This window comes from Squalius cephalus (genome assembly GCF_949319135.1).
Source record: "Squalius cephalus genome assembly, chromosome: 7".
Lineage (NCBI taxonomy): Eukaryota > Metazoa > Chordata > Actinopteri > Cypriniformes > Leuciscidae > Squalius > Squalius cephalus.
Window position 1 is genome coordinate 21,221,474 of NC_137128.1, and position 20,691 is coordinate 21,242,164.

At 37.5% G+C, this 20,691-nt stretch overlaps 1 protein-coding gene across 1 annotated transcript in view; it reads left to right on the forward strand.

The window, feature by feature from the left end:
• The first annotated feature begins 53 nt into the window (after window positions 1–53).
• gpr158b (G protein-coupled receptor 158b) overlaps window positions 54–20,691 on the forward strand; it is a 57,112-nt gene continuing 36,474 nt past the window's right edge. The window contains exons 1-2 of the mRNA XM_079877770.1: window positions 54–1,316; window positions 16,284–16,389. Of these exons, the coding sequence (XP_079733896.1) occupies window positions 418–1,316; window positions 16,284–16,389 (1,005 nt within the window). The 5' untranslated portion in view covers window positions 54–417. The remainder of the gene's footprint in view (window positions 1,317–16,283; window positions 16,390–20,691) is intronic.

Here is a 20,691-nt window from a genome sequence, read left to right on the forward strand (position 1 = left end):
TCCCATGAGAACATCCCGTACCAACATCCCTTGTCTCTCTTCACCCCACCCAAGTGCACAAGATTGGCAGGGGCGAACGAAGACCATTCTCAAGTCTCCAGTAACGAGGGAAAGAGGCTTTTGGACACAATCAGCCCCCCGCCAGCTCCGAGCGAGCATTCGTTACTGATGGTAGTAGTGAACGCTATAGTAACCCACGGCAGAAACGATGCTGTAGATATTTGCCACAGTCGATTGCTCTTAAATCTACACGCATGAGGCTTGACGCGTTCGATCCACAGAATGCCCGTTTATCTACAGACGTGGGTGGAGTGGTCGGTGTGTGTTTTTGTCTGACTGAAGCATTAGAGTTGAGTAACTTTTGAGAATGCGCGTCTGTTTACGTTGAGCTGAGGAATGGGCGCACTTATGAAGTGAATGTCAATGGAGAATGTTCACGGTCCTTGTTGGCGTCGAGGAATGGATGCATTCCTGCTCTACCTTCTTCTGCTGTTGGGAAATGCTAAGGGATCAAATTATGGCTACGTGGAATGGTCTGAGAGCGATAAAGATCCTGAAATCAAGGCTAAATATCCGATTTACAGCACCGGGGAGACGATGCACCAGCAGACGACCATCTCCAACCCCTTTAGCACCGAGCGAGCGGCGGTGGCGCACAAGCTCGAGGAGGATCTGCCGCGGGTGGTCACCGCTTTCCTGCACACGGGGGACTCATCCATCCTGGAGCATGTCAGTTGTTCACGGCGGTACGAGCTGAGCAGTCTCCGCGGTGGAGCTCACGCCGCCTCGCACTCCTCCCTCCACGGCATCCTCGACACCATGGCGCACGCCACCAACTTCCTAAACATGCTCCTGCAGTCCAACACATCCAGGGAGCAGTATCTGAGGAGGGATATCCAGTGGTACCACGCGCTGGTGACGAGTATGTTGGAAGGGAATCCTAAAATCCACCGGGCAGTGGTCACATTTCACACGGATTCTCCAGAGGCGCCTGGTCCGCAGGTGTTCCTCCAGGCGACCAGAGGCCAGGAGCGCATAGTGCTTCAAGATCTGTCCACCTCCGCGCGCCATCGCCTTAAAAACAGGACGTCTGAGTCCGACTGGTACAACGAGTTTCGGGACCGAAAGAGACCCCAGAGGCTGGCCAAAGGTCGAGGCTTTCCAGCAGCCCAGGGCGGATATTTTCTGGACAGAAGTCATGTCAAGTGGTCTGCGCCCTATCTGGAGTGCAAGCACGGCAGTTTTGTGCCGCACTGGCTCTTAACTCTCTCCGCAGGTTTCTATGGCTTGAAGAATAACACGGCGCCAGAGTTTAGGTAAGACAATTTTATCTATATGTTGCTATTGATTTAAACTTTATATTATTATTATTATTATTATTATTATTATTATTATTATTATTATTATTAATTAGACTCAACTCATCCTGGAGCTTTAAAGATACAACCACCAAACTCGTGTCAGACCTTAGACTGATCGGACTTCATAAAAAATGACAATCAAAACTAACTAACTGACTAAATAAATAAATAAATCCATACATACATACATACAAACATAGTACTTACATTAATTAATGTTCAAATTACCTATTTAATCTATCATTTAATTATGTCTAAGAGTTCTTATTCTATCTATCTATCTATCTATCTATCTATCTATCTATCTATCTATCTATCTATCTATCTATCTATCTATCTATCTGTCTGTCTCTGTCTGATAGCAACCTTCAAACTTTAGGCTAAACATACTTCAAACTCAAGCATTTAAACTTACTGCAAACTTTCTGGTCAGGCTTTCTTTCTTAAGCCAACATCAAAGTTTGTCTTGACTAACTTTTTTTATTGTAGCAGTTATACATCAACACAGACTGAACCACAAATTCAGATTTTGTATCTCACAAACTCCAACTTCATGTTTATGTAAGACAAGTTTTTAGTTTGAGCAAATACATTAGATATATGCTAATGTTTAGATCAGTTATTCACATGATATGAATGTTGAGGAGAACGGGGTAATTTCTCTGAATTGGTTTATTAAGTCACTTTGTGTTGGTGCATAACCAGAACCTAAACATTTCTATGAGAAAAAAGATTACACTATAGATCACTGAACACGTGTTGACGTATTATGTGGGTGCCACAATAGTAATACCATTTAGTCAAAAACTCAGCAACAACAAAAAAAGCTCTTTGGCTGAACATGATTCAGTCATGGACTGTGGTTCCATGTGATTTAAATAAGTAAACCCCAACAGAATCAACCATACAACTAAATAACTAGAATCAATAGTGTTAATTTAACATGAATGAATGGTTTTAGTTTAATTTAAAGAAATGGTTTTCATTTAAATTTAATTTAAATAATCATACAATTACTGCTTCTTGTTTAGTCCTGTGATTTATATAATATTTCTTATGTGTTCAGTGTTGGCAGTCCAGATGTGATACTGGTTCCATCCAGAGCACTACCATAGTGTTTTTTTATTTATTATTAAAACAATTTAAATTGTTGTTAGCAGATCGTCAATTAAGCACAAAGCTCAACACTTCACCACAATGGTAACCACCAAAACCACTAACATAACAGAAACATTTAAATGCCATCATAATAGAAAGTAAAATATTAACAAGTCTCTCCATTTTCTCATCTTGCCAAAAATGCATAAAATAACACTTTATTTCAACATTTACTCTCCCAATTCAACACCTTTGCAAAGCATGATAAGAAGTGAAAGTCCTGTTTGATTGGGTTACTTGAAACATGTTATTCCAAAGTGAAAACATCAAGTCAAAGAGTAACCGTTTCAAGTCAATTTAACATGAAGCGATCACATTTGAACCAGAAACCTGAAACTGGTGTTTAATCAAAATGAATTGTTCAAATACAGTGAACAGCATAATAAAATCCTTTTTAGTGTGATATATTGTAACAGTTAATTTAATATCAAAATCGTATTGGGGATTAAATATTGAAATAAAATGCCCTTTTCACAAGATGTAAAATAAATCTCTGATGTCCCCAGAGTGTGTATGTGAAGTCTTAGCTCAAAATACCCCACAGATATTTTTATAGCATGTTAAAGTTGTCACTTTTTGAGGGTGAGCAAAAATGCACAGTTTTTGTGTCTGTCCCTTTAAATGCAAATGAGCTGCTGCTCCCGGCACAGAGGGCGGAGCTTCAACAGCTCATGTGTGTTAGCAGCTCCGATTACCTCACACAGACATGCAAAGAAAATTTCAAAAACGTTTAGCCTTTTATGTTCAAACCAGAGTTAGAAAGATGGAGAGACTCAAGAAGTACCAACACGTAGACAACATTTCTGTATGGTTAGTTGATGAATTTATGTAGCTTATGTGTAGCTATCTTCTAGTCATTGATTAGCATATTCTGTCTTGATAATCTATAAATCGTGTTCCGGGGGCGGGGTTTATGTAAATTTTAGGGTTAGTGATGTCACTAACCCGGGAGGAATGTCGTGTAGTCCCAACCAGCCGTTTGATGTAGTCCTTAAAAAGCAATTTCTTTAAAAGAAAATATCTCCCTTTGCTTTGAACGTTGAGCGTCGTAACTTTGCAGATGTTGTTTATGCTCAAATAGCAACATTACACACTAACTAAAGTTAGAAAAGTGAATTCATAATCAACCACCCCTTTAAAACACCTGCCTGACCTGATTTCTATGACAAATCCTGAGAACAGTTCAATCTCTCAGTTAATATTATAATTCAGTTTCACTTAATTATATAGTTGACTTTTGTCTGAATGTATGCTGAGGTTATATTGTGTTCACTTGTTTACCCAGCAAATACAGCAAAAATATGACAATAATTATGATGCTTGAATATTAGTTTTGAGGCAAGAATATAAGAGATTTTGAAATCATTTCAGAACAATTTACAGTTACTTATATATGACCATATCTGCAGGTATTTGGACACTTAAGCCATGTATTCACTTGGTATTAAGATGCGTTTTGGTTGATCGGATCACAAGTAGACGAGGGAGACACATTCCCGTTTACACCTGGTGTTTTAATCCATCTCTTTTGTCCAGTTTCAACCACTTCTGTCCTGATTTCTTCGAGGGGAGGGTCTATGGGCAGATAAATGCATGGGCTTTTTCAGATCTTTAGATGTAATTGATGAAATAAGCTCACACAATTTACATATTAACGTGACCGGAGTCGATGGAAAAACATACTGAGAGCAGCAGCTTTAGTTTCTGCTCTGACAGCCGCAAGACACAATGCACAATGCATTGTGTTTTACAGTACAATACTGTACAAGTGTTGAAAATGGGCTGTTAATTAGCAGAAATTGCTTACCATGCAAAATATTGCTCAGAATGCATTGTTTTCAGTAGGCCCTACATCACTGTTTTAAAGGGGTGGGATAATGCCCTTTTCACAAGATGTAAAATAAGTCGTTGATGTCCCCAGAGTGTGTATGTGAAGTTTTAGCTCAAAATACCCCACAGATATAAATTGTAAATTTCTGAGGGTGAGCAAAAACGCACAGTTTTGTGTCTGTTCCTTTAAATGCAAATGAGCTGCTGCTCCAAGCACAGAGGGCTGAGCTTCTTCAACAGCTTACAATAACACAGACATGCACTGAAAATTTCAAAAACCTTTAGCCTTTTATGTTCAAACCGGATTCAGACAATGATGGAGAGACTCAAGAAGAGGTGACAACATGTAGAAAGCAACAGGACGTTTCTGAATGGTTAGTTGATGAATTTATGTTGCTTATGTAGTTATCTTCTAGTCCAGGGGTGGGGAGCGTTGATCCTGGAGGGCCGCTGTCCTGCAGAGTTTAGCTCCAACCCTGAAAAAAACATTCGGCTGCCTGCAACTTCAGTAATCCTGTCTAGTAATCCTAGCTTCAGGTGTGTTTGATTAGGGTTGGAGCTAAACTCAGGCCCTCCAGGATCAACGTTCCCCACCCCTGTTCTAGTCATTGATTAGCATGTTCTGTCGTGATAATCTATAAATTAGGTGTGTTCGACATCGGCTGCGGCTGGATGTAACCGATCGGCGAGAGTAGCCGCGTGCAGGCGGGGAGGAGCTGCAAACGGAGACGTGAAGTCGGACACTTTCTGGTTCCCGTAGTGACTGCTCACGTGGTGTTTGCATACTTTACCACAGCTGAAGTGAAATAAATGCAATATTTGCCAAATAATAGATGTTTCAGAGACGTTTTCATTCAATACTTTACGTACTGCTTCATACAGCGTCTGTTTGAACAAGAATAAAGTTCAACATAAGCTACTATCAATGAAGTGGAGTCTACGTTTTTTAATCAGTTTTAATTTGATAAACATGACACAATATAACATCGCAACGACATGAAAAGAGTGTTTACTGTTATAAAAAACTGATTTGTGAGCTTTAGAAGAACTAAAGGTGTTTGAATAAACACGAAACACACGTGATCGTTGTCATGCAGTGAATCCGGCCAATCATGGAACAGCTGTGTCGTCATCAGCCCTCGTGCAGCCGCTCTTGAGAAGCTGCGCTGGCTGAGTTCTCCGGCTACTCTCGAATCGCTCTCGCGGTACTTTGATGGTATACGTCACAGTCACGTGGTGTCGGCGCCGCATCAAGACAGACAAAATTTCTAACCGGCATGCACTGCTTCAAGTCAGCCGCCGATCGGTCTGCGCAGAGCTGCATGAAGTCGAACAAGCCTATTGTGTTCCGGGGGCGGGGTTTATGTAAATTTTAGGGTAGGTGATGTCAGGAGTCAGGATTATGACGTAACTGAATCAAACATCTAATAAATAAAGCAAGACAACAGAATGCAATAATACCGAATTATTCATCAAATGCCATGTTAATTATTTAGAGCAATAATCTGACAAAAATTCGATCTCAAACCAATTCATTCTACTTATAAAGTTATTGTGACGTCTATATTGTTGATCCAATGTGTTTCTAATTACGGATGTGCAACAAACTCTCTGGAAGCAGTCATGACTAGCTAATTGATTTCTTCAATGATGTGGTACAATAGTTGAGCAGCATATTAAGGGAACGCACCCCAGGTTTGGAACAACATGAATTTTCATTTTTGGGTGAAGTACCTCTTTAATTTTCAGGCCGTTGTGCAGTTTACCTCCTATTCAGTTTCATTCCAGTTGTTTCATTTGTTCACATTACATAACTTGTTACAAAGACAACAAAGCAAATGAATCTTTCTCAAAGGGTTTTAATTAAGATCTGTATAGCCTACTTTAGTCTTATAAGGTGAGTATTGTGTTTTAGTCTGTTGCATAAATTGGCATGGTTCGGTGATGGGTATTTCAGGGTAGTGCCAGACATGTGTTTAATACTGTCTATCAAACTGAAAACAAACTAACTCATTCTCACAGCTAGATTTTATTTAATCTCAGTCTAGATACAAAACTCTTCCTTTGTAAGAAAGCAACCTGCCCCTCGTGAAACAAAACTTTCAGCTGAAAATGCATGCATCTGTTTGCCAAAAGCTTAAATGTGAACTATTAAGACAAGAACTACGTAAATAAACTTTTCCTCTCTGCTCTTAAGGTTATTGATGTAATTGTGAATGATATTAAAAACATTGCAAGGTGAATATGCCTACTCTTGTAACAAAATTTGATGCTGAGAATGTAGTGTAGCTAAAATGAACTTATTTTATGATGGATTGTAATCTACAATTAAATGCACTGTAAAATCTGTGAGGATTTTCAATCAGTCAGTCATCAGGATGTTCAAACCTCTTCTCCGAAATGAAAAAAGCTAAAGGTAATTGGAGGTATTAACACATTAGGCTGGCGATGCTTTGTTTGTTTGATGTAATAAATAGCTACAGTTTTCACCGAAAGTCACAATAGTTGTGTAAATTGTAAGCATAATGGTCTCATTTGCAGCTTACTGTCACGACAGATATTGATTTGCCACGGCATTTGAGTGTGAAACTTGATGATTACCTTTCTCATTTTTTTCTTGCAGTATGTTATTTTTATCCTTGTGTAAGTTGTTTAAACCCTTGATCATCAAGACATTGTTATATGGTTTGAGAAAAGGATTCTGAATATTGTTAACACCCCTCAACTTGAAAGAGGAGTGCACTGAGCCAGATAATTCTCACATTTCTCTGTCTCATTTATCGGTGGCTCTCTCTCTCCCGCTCATGCTCCATTTTCTTTGCCTAAAGATAAGAGAGAGTGCTGTCAGCTCAAGCTATCTGCAGGTGTTTGTTTCACATCTCAGCTGACAGATGGCTTCTGCCTTGTGGGCCTTCACTGGATTTGGATGGGTTGAAATGAGGAGGGAGGAATGATTTGGGGGCTCATGCATATAACAATCAGTGTCACTCCCCAGCGGCTCCAGACACCAAATGAAAAGAAAATCAAAGAGGAAAAGACAAAAGAGATATTTACTTATATTATATTAACTTGGGCCCTATCTTACGGCAAGCGCATGCAAGTGTTTTTTGCTAATTTCAGTCCGACGCAGTTATCATTTTCACGTCTTGCGCCACGTTGTTTAAATAGCAAATGCATGTGCGCCCATGGGCGTGCTGGTCTGAAAACGAGGTGTGTTCTGGCGCATTGTTGGCACGTTGCTATTTTGAGGCAACAGAAATAGACTGTGACATTGACCAACTGAAACCTGTTCTAAAGTCAATGGTGCAATATATATATTTTTTGTTATTTAAAGAGCGCGTTAGTAATCTGCCATGGAGCGAGCGCAACTGGCATTTAAAGGGAATGGGAGATGAGACTCTGTTTGGTTTAACGCACGTAAATCCCAAACCACACCCATTACTCATTAAGAGAATAGGGACAACCCTTTTAGACCATGCGCCTGGCACGCCGACCATTTTTTCCCGTCGTTAAACTAGCAAAAGTGGATTCGACACGCCCTAAGTGAACTTAGACCATGCGCTTAGATCGTTAAAATAGGGCCCTTAGTCTTATAATAAAATGTATTTCTTGATTAAAAGCAATATGAACATGATGTATCCATTCTTAGGATATATTTATATGGGCTGAACGATCGAAATTATCGAAATATCGCAAATGTGAATTACGATTACGATAAATGATTTTAATACTTCAAAAGATTACGAAAAGTCTAAATTTTAGATCGACTCAGTAGAAATTAGACTACACATGACTGTTACATACGTATGACGTGCTTAATGTTATCGGGCGCAATAAGCGAAGTACTCATGCGTAATTTATGTATACTTGGATAGCGCGTGATCCCATGTATAGTAGCCTATTTAGTTCTCTTCCGCAGCTTATATGGCCAAAAACACACAAAATTGCCAAAATGCCCATCTTGGTGAGTATAGCCTATTCACGTAAACACAGTCAGTCTTAAGCCGGGTTCACACTGTACGACAAATGTTGAGAATCCTAAAAAATTCCCCTGAAATCTTTGCTCGCTCGTTTGACTTGTTCGCCGACAGCCAATTAATGACCTTTGCGATAAATTTTTTTTACGAAGTTCTGGCGTGTCAGAAGATTTGACGCACAGTCCTGCAGTGTGGCTTCTTCTTTGATAACCTTCAAATTAAAAACTGATAGGGGTGCAGTCAGAACCTTATGACGTAATTAGGTTCACGGACCCTCCACAAACGTCTTCGTTTGTTTTTTCATTTTTTTTTCATTCAAGACAAGCCATGATCAAAATGAATGCTAGATATTTTGTTTGTTTACTAGCCACCATTTCTATCCCACATGTAAATGCAGCTTATATATATTTGAGTGTGTTGAAAGTTATAATGTTGTTCTATGTGTTAGTTTGTTGGCTTTATGAGTCTAGCAGTAAGCTAGATCAACATTAGAATACTGATCATATTTTAACATTTCATCATGTTGAGCTAAATAACATTGATTCGTTTTATGTACATTTGCTCACCTGTCTAATAAAGCACATGTCAAGTCGAAGTTTGTTGCGAAGCTCTTCGCACACTGCCACGCCGATATTGATCCTCGTTTTATTTCTCCTTTTGTCCCAAAGGCTTCTTGCCATGGTCCATAATGTTTGAACGAAACAACAACACCGTGCCGCTAGACGTTACAGTTGTCCACGTCTGTTGCCATGGTTTACTATGGCAGTACGAGCGGAAACCAGGGATACATACGGAACCTGATATTACATCATTGACAGGCGACAAGTGACGGGCACTATTTTTAATTGTGATTTTCTCTGAATTTACAAATTCTTGGAAACATTTAGGATAATGTAAGTACACAATTGAACAAAATTTATAACACTGTGCAAGTGGTTTTTGGTTATTTTAATACAAAAATCTTACATATTGCACCTTTAATGAACATAAATTTACATCCTAACTCAAGCTACAACCACTGTCAACTCAAGCAAATGGCAAATGTGCATTTCTAAGAGACAAAACATGTAATATTATTAATATTGCAGCATGAGCTGCTAACTGTGCTTAAGATACATGTCATCAAAGTCAGACAACACAAACCTGTTTCACGACTTGAAACAATTTTACCTGTTACCACATGCAGAAACTAAGAAATTAATTTTTCTTTTAAGATATTTATTTTAAGGGTAAATAACTAGAAAAGTGTTTGTCATGTTCTGACAGTAAGCAGTAGTTTATAACCACAATTAAGGGTCTGGTTTATACAACTTTCACAATATTGACTGATACGAAAAAGTTTATCGTAAAAAATTTTTTTTGCCATATCGCCCATTCCTACCACATGGCTTACAGCAGGGATCATGTTCGTACAGTCTGACAAGCAACAGTTGTGAAGGATTATTATTGTCACGTCTTGTTTTGGTCATGTCTCATGTCTTTGTCATGTTTCCTGTTGTCATGTGATTCTTTGTTATAGTCATGTGATCCTGCCATGTGTTCCCTTGTCTGATGTCTCATGTTGTCATTGGTTCATTGTTTCACTGTTGGCAGGACAGGGGCACGTTCAAGTTCAAAACGGTGCGCAACGTTTTGCTACGTTTCCGGGTTGAACGTCATGTTTCCTGGAAACGGCGTGCACCGGGGTGCACCGGGGTTTGAGATACGTTTTCTCTTGTTTGGTGGGTGTGTCAGAACTGCAGTCCAATCAGCAGCAACATGTATATAAAGCACGCGGTATTAAAGTGAACTCGCACAATGGGTTCAAGGAAAGTAATTTACAAATGTGTTCGATGCAGCTCGGTATACGCAACAACTGAGGATATTAGAACTTAGAAGACATGTTTGTCATAAGTTTTATTGTAAAAATATAGGATATCAACATAATGATGCAGTTGTTTATATTTTTAGCTTCATTGCAAGTGTATGACATTTGGTATAGAAATAAACAATGGTAATTAAGTGCTTTTCCTAAAAATGAGAAAGAAAATACAGGGTATTAAAACAGGATGAACTACAAATAAAGTCAGTATGTGAGGCTAAATAGAAGTGTTTTAGTCTGAATTAGGTAAGATGTGTGCTTCCATTTCAGTTTCAGCAATCCCTTCACTCGATTGGGATGTTCTCTTTTGTTCTGGGCGGCAAGTGCAGTAACTGTAACATCGGGCATATTTTGTAGTATTAAACACATATTTATACCGACTTCATCAGGCTCAGAAAATTCTTCACAAAGAATACAAAGAATGGCCTTCTCAGCTGCCATAGTTGCAACTCTTGCGTCATCAGAACAGTGTGTTCAACGCATCACCGTTTCAGTTTAAAAAACGTTGTACAACGTTTTGTCGGGGCTGAACGCAGCCCTGGTGTCATTAGGCCTTGTGTATTTGAGCCCTCATGTTTGCCATGTGTCCTTGTCAAGTACTGTTTCCTGTAACCGCTGTTGGTAAGCTCCATGTCATGCCTTTGTTCTTTTTTGTGTTTCACGTTTTTGTAAATAAACTGCACTTAGTTTCTCAACAAGCTTGCCTTCAGTGGACAATCATTACAATTAAAAATCGTACAGTGTGCACCTGGCTTTAAACAGTTGAGAAAGAAAGTGCACGTGTAACAATATATTGGATCCGTGCAGCTCTAAAACTTGCTTCCATCTGTGTGATTAATGTCAGTCAAACAACAAAAGACAAAGAGAAAATCACTCACTGCTCTTGACTGAATAACTTTTGTAGCTTTAATAAGAATCAGTGTATATTTAATTAATATAGTAAAGACTAAGCTGTGTTTTATTTTTTAATTTGATTATTCAGTTTCTGTTGTTAAATAAACCACCGGTTATACTTACATTAAAATGACACTTGCTACAGTAAAAGAAGTTGTAGGGATGCTTCTAGAATGTGAAACATGTATATTGATTATAACTTTTTCAGTTTTAAAAAATATATATATATTTAAATATTATTTATTTGTATTTTATACACTTAAAGCATGATGCTATCGAATATTGAATATCGCATTATTTAACGAGTTATCGCATATACAGTGCTATGCATAAGTTTAGACACCCATGCTAAAGTTGACTAAAAAGGAATAAAAAATCATCTTTTGGAAATTGAACTTAATGCCTTAATAAAAAAAAATAGGAAAAATGGACACCAATTTTCTTTGTGAATGAATAATGTATCGTAAAGAAATAAATGTTCTTCCTTAAAATACAGGGTGCATAAGTTTGGACACCCCTATGTTAAATTCCCATAGAGCCAGGCAGATTTTTATTTTTAAAGGCCAGTTACTTCATGGATCCAGGATACTATGCATCCTGATAAAGTTCCCTTGGCCTTTGGAATTAAAATAGCCCCACATCATCACATAGCCTTCACCATACCTAGAGATTGGCATGGAGTACTTTCCATAAGATCATCTCTCAATGCAAATCAAACTAGCTATTAGGCTAACTGAAATAAAACCATGCCAATCTCTAGGTATGGTGAAGGCTATGTGATGATGTGGAGCTATTTTAATTCCAAAGGCCAAGGGAACTTTATCAGGATGCATAGTATCCTGGATCCATGAAGTAACTGGCCTTTAAAAATAAAAATCTGCCTGCCTCTATAGGAATTTAACATAGGGGTGTCCAAACTTATGCACCCTGTATTTTAAGGAAGAACATTTATTTCTTTACGATACATTATTCATTCACAAAGAAAATTGGTGTCCTTAAAGGTTGGATTTTTCCTAATATTTTTAATTAAGGCATTAAGTTCAATTTCCAAAAGATGATTTTTTATTCCTCTTTTTAGTCAACTTTAGCATGGGTGTCTAAACTTATGCATAGCACTATATATATATATATATATATATATATATATATATATATATATATATATATATATATATATATATATATATACAGTGGTGGTCAAAATTGATGGCACCCCTGATAAATATGATAAAAAATGGCTGTAAAAAATAAATCTGCATTGTTTATCCTTTTGATCTTTCATTGAAAAAAATCACAAAAATCTAACCTTTCATTTAAGTAAAAGAATTGAAAGTGGGGGGTAAATCACATTATAAAATAAATGTTTTCTCCAAAACACGCTGGCCATAATTGTTGGCACCCTGTTATTAAATACTTTTTGCAACCTCCTTTTGCCAAGATAACAGATCTGAGTTTTCTTCTATAATGCCTGAAGAGTTTGGAGAACACCTGACAAGATCCTTCAGATTCAGAAGTTCATGTTGGTGCTTCTTCTCTTCAGTTCACTCCACTCATCAGGTCAGGGGACTGTGACGGTCATGGCAGAATCTTCATTTTGTGCTCAGTTACCCATTTTTGTGTTGATTTTGATGTTTGTTTTGGATCGTTGTCCTGATGGAAGATCCAACCACGGCCCATTATAAGATTTCTAGCAGAGGCCGTCAGGTTTTGATTTTTTATCTGTTTGTATTTGCTAGAATCCATAATACCATGTATCTGAACAAGATGTCCAGGACCTCCAGCAAATAAATAGGCCCACAACATATAAGATTCAGCAGTATATTTAACCGTAGGCATGGGGTGCTCTTCATCCCTGTTTGCACCAAACACATCTGGTGGGTTTGCTGCCAAAAAGCCCTTTTTTTATCTGACCATAGAATCCGGTCCCTTTTGAAGTTCCAGTCGTGTCTGACAACTGAATATGCTGGAGTTTATTTTTGGAGGAGCGAGGAGGATTTTTCTTGAAACCCTCCCAAACAACATGTGGTTGTGTAAGGGTTGTTTGATAATTTTTTTTAGGCTTTCTGACCCCCAAGACTCTGCAATTCTCCATCTATGATCCTTGAAGAGTCTTTGGCCACTCAAACTTTCCTCCTCACCGTCCATTAAGACAATATAGACACACGTCCTTATCCTGGCAGATTCGTAACATCTTTAGTTGATTATAACTTCTTAATTATTGCCCTGATGGTCAAAATGGGGATTTTCAATTCTTTAGATATTTTCTTACAGCCACTTTCTATTTTGTGAAGCTCAACAATCTTTTGCTGCACATCAGAACTATATTCTGTGGTTTTACTCATTGTGATGGATGATTCTGGGAATTTGGCCTTTGTGTTTCCTTATATTTAAACTCCTGTGAAACAAGAAGTCATAGCTAGACAATTTCATGTTCCTAGTCACCCTGGTGTGCTAAAAAAGGTAAATATTAATGGGAATATACTTCAGAGATATTTTTCTCATAAAAAATTCTAGGGGTGCCAACAATTATGGCCAGCGTGTTTTGGAGAAAAACATTTATTTCATAATGTGATTTACCCCCCAATTTCAATTTTTTTACTTCAATGAAAGGTTAGATTTTTGCGAATTTTTTGAAGGAAAGTTCAAAAGGATAAACATTGCAGATTTATTTTTTACAGTCATTTTTTATCATATTTATCAGGGGTGCCATCAATTTTGACCACCACTGTATATATATATATATATATATATATAAATAAAACATTTTTTTGGATAAATAAGATTCTTTTAATTAGAAAAATAAAGTATCTTATGCTCACCAGGGCTGAATTTATTTGATCAAAAATAACATTTTTATTTAAAAATAACAATAATAATGATGAACAATGGTAATATTATATAATATTATAATGTAATGTATATAATGTAACATTTTAATCAAGTCAAGGGTAACGCAAAAGTACAATGGACTGTGAATAGTCTTTACTAAACCTTTTCAGTCAATACATTTGTGCACTTTTTATTACGTTACAGAAGACTGGTAATTTTTTTCATTCATGTATGAAATTCATGCGTTTGGTAGATTCTTTTATCCAGAAAGCATAGGTTTTATCAGTTCATGCGTTCCCTGGGAATCAAATCCACTTTGGCTTTGCTAGCACCACGCGATGCTGTTCAGGCAACAGAAATGTTTCCTACTGTCTCTTTAGGTCTAATCCCTCATGCTATTGTCAGGCAGGGAATGGAAAGAAGAGGTTCATTTATAGCAATGCATTTATTTCAGAGTTAGTTGAATTAGATGGTGGAGACTGATGTGGTTCTTCATTAGAATCAACAGGGACATAGTATAAGTATGTTAGTTTTATGTTACAGTGTGCCCTAATAATAGACACTATAATCTTTGTGATACTGAAAAAGTAGTAAAGATTATGAGAGAACATTGAGACAGCATGGTCCGCAGGTCTCATATAACATGCCTTATGGAACAGTGAAAGAGAAGCCCCTCTAATGGACTTCTATCTGGAGTAAAAGGCAACAACTCTTATTTTCACATGAACCGGAGAGCTGCCTTCCCCCTTCTAGTTAGAAAATGACTTGCACCATACAACTAGCAGCATTTGCAAATCAGATTGAATGTTCCCATGCAGAGGTGAAAAAACATTTTTCTTTTTCCAGTCTGAGTGTTGGATTCTGTGTTCTAGATCTCTAATGAGAGCTCATCTCATTCCCTGGGGAAGAACAATTGAAATGCCCTTGCAAAGTAGAATCCAACTCATAATGAGACGAGTATCTTTCACCAGTGAAAAGTAAAACTGCAGAAACTATTGGATGCATCAAGGTTCCTTTTGTATCTGTCCATTCTGCATTCTTTTAAAGGAATTGCATTAGTTTTACTTTGAGGAATGATTTCATAAGAAAAAAAAATAGCTTTTCGCTACTTCCATAGTGTATGATTGCAGAAAGAAAATTGTTTGTATTGAACATTTATGGAGCAACAAATTTTGTGTGAAAATAAATCATAAAAGTGGTTTGTTTGTTTCAAAATCGTATAAATGTATGAAGTGGCAAGGCTCACCAGCATTAGGCAAAAAGCACACATTATTGAAACAAATACTTTAGCTAAAATAATGTTTTAAGTAATGCCTTAGTTAATACTTGTTCAAAACAATCAATTTAGCAAAGTTTGTACTATTTTCTGTTTATTTTCATAAATATTTTTTTTTTCAATAAATATACTGTTATTAAAATATGTTAATATAAAAAATATATTTTAAAAATACAGAAACAAAATTATTTTAGAGAGTAAAGATTCTGAAAACATTGAAGACATCCCATAATAATTTTATATAGATTTACAGTTGTAACATTAAATGATATTTGATCATATAATATGATAAATATCATATTTTTTAAATATGATGGTTTCATTATAAATATGTTGATTATCTCTAAGGTGGACACCCAACTTAATATATGATATTTACCATCTGAATCTAATGTCTACGAATGGAAATTCAGCCAGCTATTTATAATCATATTAATTATTGTCCCTTTAGGCCCAACATCAAGGGCGCCTTTTACCCCAAACCAACATGCTCTTCCGTTATTGAAAAACTGTTGCTTTAATTACTTAGAACAAATCCCTGGAAGGAAATCCTTGAGGAAAATCCTGACCTTTGTTCCAAAATATATTCCAATAATTTTTTTATTCTCATTTCCTACTTAAATCTACAACATTTGTTATTGTTATTGCTCTTCAATGTCATGAAAACAGCACTGCGACCTAAAATGTAAGTAATTTACCGAAAGCCTAAAAGCCTTCAACATACTTTGATACTATAACATCTGCATCTTTTCAACCACTAAGAGAGCCGGCGCCAGGGCACAGGAACTAGAGGTGCATCCATGGGGGTGGATCTGATATGAATAAAACACTTGACAAATTATAGCCTTATTGAAAAGATTATTATTGCAGCTTCCATAGACATCAGTGTATGGAATTTGTATTTAACTATAAAAGTGTTTTTTTTAATGTACTTCATTTAAATGTCTGAAACCTAAAATAAACATTATGTGGCTGAAAACACTGAATAGTTCATCTTTTGCTCCCTCGTGGCATCAGGCCTGACTGCTAAATCTCACCTTTCTGTCTCTCTCTCTCTCTCTGTCTCTGTCTCTCTGTCTCTCTCTGTCCGTCTGTAGAGGAGTTGTACGTGTAGATGTTAATCTACAGGATGTGGACATTGACCAGTGCTCCAGCAGCGGCTGGTTTGCAGGAACTCACCGCTGTAACTTGACAACTATGGAGGTGAGTGTGCAATCTCATCCCTAACAGGATCAGATGAGAATATAAGCATCACAAAAACACTCAAAGGCCCGGTTCCACAGACAGAGCTTAGATTAAGCCTGGATTAGGCCATTTAAATTCAATTAAGACAGTTAAGTAGCTTTTATAAGCGTGCCTTAGAAGAAAAACATCATCTTGAGACAAAACAATGGCACTGACATATTTTAAGATATCTTCGTGCAAGTTGCTTTCAGTGAAAACAGCTCAAACATGCATTTTAGTCTGGGACTAGGTTTAAGCCTTGTCTGTGAAACTGGGGGAATGTGTTTGGCTCAGGACCCAGATTTGCATTAGTCAGAAGTAAAGAAGTAAACAAAAATGAAATGTATTATTAATATCATCATTATTATTCATTAAGCCAGTAATTCACAAACATGCAAAATGGTCAATACAAATCATATCAATATATTCTAGATCATATTTTGGTGCAGAAATGAAAGTAATTTGGTATTTATGTGTGCATTAAATCACAGATAACAAAATGTGAATGTGTTGTGAGCATACAAAACATTGTATAATATATGTGAGCGTTTTGTTGGATGCAATGTTTGCATTTAACATTGTTTTTCCCTACTGTGTGTGACCTTATCAGAACACACCTACATGCTTAAAGCTTTTTCATTTCATATTGTCCAAGACTTTCCGGCATCAATTCTACTTTCTAATTAATTGGACGGAGTGCAATGATATATTTGTTTGCTCAAGTGGGATTGTTTTCATTGTTCTTTTTTTTTTTTTTTTTTTTCACTGCGAAATATAAATGTGGGATTTATCACATCCTTGACTGGAGTCTATAGTAAATCTGTGTTGGAAGTTGCTCCGCGAGAGCTAATTAGACTATCCGAGCTGTTCTGCCAGGGTGCCAGTGAGAGTCTGGGCCGGCTTGGATGTTTCTGGAAGTTGCACTCGTACGCTAAATCACATCACTGCGTGGGTTTATGCATTATGTCATTGCACAAGTGCTGAACATGAAGTGGTGTGAAAAACACAAATACTGGACCACAAAACCAGCCACATGGGTCAATTTTTTGAAATTGAGATTTATACATCATCTGAAAGCTGAATAAATTAACTTTCCATTGATGTATGGTTTGTTAGGATAGGACAATATTTGGCTGAGATACAACTATTGAAAATCTGGAATCTGAGGGTGCAAAAAAATCGAAACATTGAGAAAATCTTGTCCATTTATGTTGCGCTTGTGCTGCATTCACTCACAAAAATACATGTTTTATATATTTACGGTTGGAAATTTACAAAATATCTTCATGGAACATGATCTTTACTTAATATCCTAATGATTTTTGGCATAAAAGAAAAATCGATCATTTTGACCCATACAATGTATTGTTGGCTAATGCCACAAATATACCCGTGCGACTTGTGACTGTTTTTTTTGATCCAGGGTCACATATGGCATAGTCTCATTTTCAAGTATACACAAATGTAACAAAATCCTTCTGTTTCTTTGAAATATGTGCCATTTAAACCTTACATAAACGAAACGAAGCAGTAGGCTCTTTCACAGTCCAGAGTACAATGGAAGTCAATGGGGTTCATCAACTGTTTGGTTACCGACATCCTTCAAAATATCTTCTGTGTTCAACAGAAGAAAGAAACTCATACAGGTTTGCAACAACATGAGGATGAGTAAATGATGACACATTTAGCATTTTTAAGTGAACTATCCCTTTAATTTGTTTGAGACATGCCCTGCTTTGTATTTTTGCATTACTCAAGTTCTTTGTGTCACTTTCACACACTTTTATACTGTAGCATGGTATATACACTCACCTAAAGGATTATTAGGAACACCATACTAATACTGTGTTTGACCCCCTTTCACCTTCAGAACTGCCTTAATTCTACATGGCATTGATTCAACAAGGTGCTGAAAGCATTCTTTAGAAATGTTGGCCCATATTGATAGGATAGCATCTTGCAGTTGATGGAGATTTGTGGGATGCACATCCAGGGCACGAAGCTCCCGTTCCACCACATCCCAAAGATGCTCTATTGGGTTGAGATCTGGTGACTGTGGGGGCCATTTTTGTACAGTGAACTCATTGTCATGTTCAAGAAACCAATTTGAAATGATTCGAGCTTTGTGACATGGTGCATTATCCTGCTGGAAGTAGCCATCAGAGGATGGGTACATGGTGGTCATAAAGGGATGGACATGGTCAGAAACAATGCTCAGGTAGGCCGTGGCATTTAAACAATGCCCAATTGGCACTAAGGGGCCTAAAGTGTGCCAAGAAAACATCCCCCACACCATTACTCCACCACCACCAGCCTGCACAGTGGTAACAAGGCATGATGGATCCATGTTCTCATTCTGTTTACGCCAAATTCTGACTCTGCCATCTGAATGTCTCAACAGAAATCGAGACTCATCAGACCAGGCAACATTTTTCCAGTCTTCAACTGTCCAATTTTGGTGAGCTCGTGCAAATTGTAGCCTCTTTTTCCTATTTGTAGTGGAGATGAGTGGTACCCGGTGGGGTCTTCTGCTGTTGTAGCCCATCCGCCTCAAGGTTGTGCGTGTTGTGGCTTCACAAATGCTTTGCTGCATACCTCGGTTGTAACGAGTGGTTATTTCAGTCAAAGTTGCTCTTCTATCAGCTTGAATCAGTCGGCCCATTCTCCTCTGACCTCTAGCATCAACAAGGCATTTTCGCCCACAGGACTGCCGCATACTGGATGTTTTTCCCTTTTCACACCATTCTTTGTAAACCCTAGAAATGGTTGTGCGTGAAAATCCCAGTAACTGAGCAGATTGTGAAATACTCAGACCGGCCCGTCTGGCACCAACAACCATGCCACGCTCTAAATTGCTTAAATTGCTTAAATCACCTTTCTTTCCCATTCTGACATTCAGTTTGGAGTTCAGGAGATTGTCTTGACCAGGACCACACCCCTAAATGCATTGAATCAACTGCCATGTGATTGGTTGATTAGATAATTGCATTAATGAGAAATTGAACAGGTGTTCATAATAATCCTTTAGGTGAGTGTATTTATACTGTAGCATGCTACAATAAATAGATTTGACAAAATATTTATTTTTCAACAAATGGTCAGAGTAAGGTAAGTTTTAGAAAATGCTGATCTTCAATCTCAACTGATTTATTTGATCTTATAATAAAAATGAAACACATTTCAATAAGAAATAAATATTATTATTATTAAAAACCATAATGGGTAACAAATTTGGGTGGCCAATTTAACATAAATGAATGTTATTCAGTAGGCGCTAGCTAGTTTTGTGACTAAATGGTTGTTTGTAACTCATAAACTATGAAAATCTTGCAGTTTAAAACTACAGCTTCAAAATCTGCGCCAAACATTCCAAAAGAAACGCTTTTTATAATGCATTCATGTAGTACTATCACGAATGTATTGTTCTTCGTGAGGTTTTAAGAACTTTCACACCCTTCAATTAGTTATTTGTGATAGATTTTAATATATGTAGCTGTAAGATGTCTAGGCTACTTACATTTCGATTTTTGTTCGATTTTAAGATTTTGTCAGTCTACATTTTTTTTCTTTATTTATAATGAAGTAATGTGTATTTAGTGAGGTATAAATATTCTAAACTGATAAAGAAAAAGTACTGGTATCAGATTAACATCGGTATTGACAGATAGGCCTACACAAGATTGCGGTATTGGAATCAGTATCGGACATAAAAAGTGGTACTGAGCTGTCCCTACCTATTACTAACAACAACAACAACTAAATCTTAAAGGTGAACAAAGTAACTTTTTTACCTTAACTGAACAGGGGTGCGTTTCCCGAAAGCATCGTTGGCCAACTATGGTCGCAAGTTCCGTCGTTACCAATAGAGTTCAATGGACATTGCGATGAACTTGCGACCATAGTTGGCCAACGATGCTTTCGGGAAACGCACCCCAGCTTCGGAGTCATTGGAGTGGTTATTACTTATTTCGGGTTAAATGGTGGTCGTTTCGCACTCCCCTGGTGCCCGTGAGCGGAAAATACGCACTTGCAAATTTGAGCCGGCGGGCCGCCGCGTCAGGAAGTATCGCGTGATATCAGGTCTCGCGATATAAATAATTGCTTTACGGCCAAAAGAAATCTGCTAAAATGCTGTCATTATTGCGCTCCCTCACGCTGTTCGAACCCGAATGAAGAAGACGTTTTAAAGAATGTCCCATCTGCTTTGATGTCGTTGATCTACTAGCCTCTGGTGTCTGAGAATCGCCAACGAGTTTTTACAACAGTGTTGTCAAATATCTA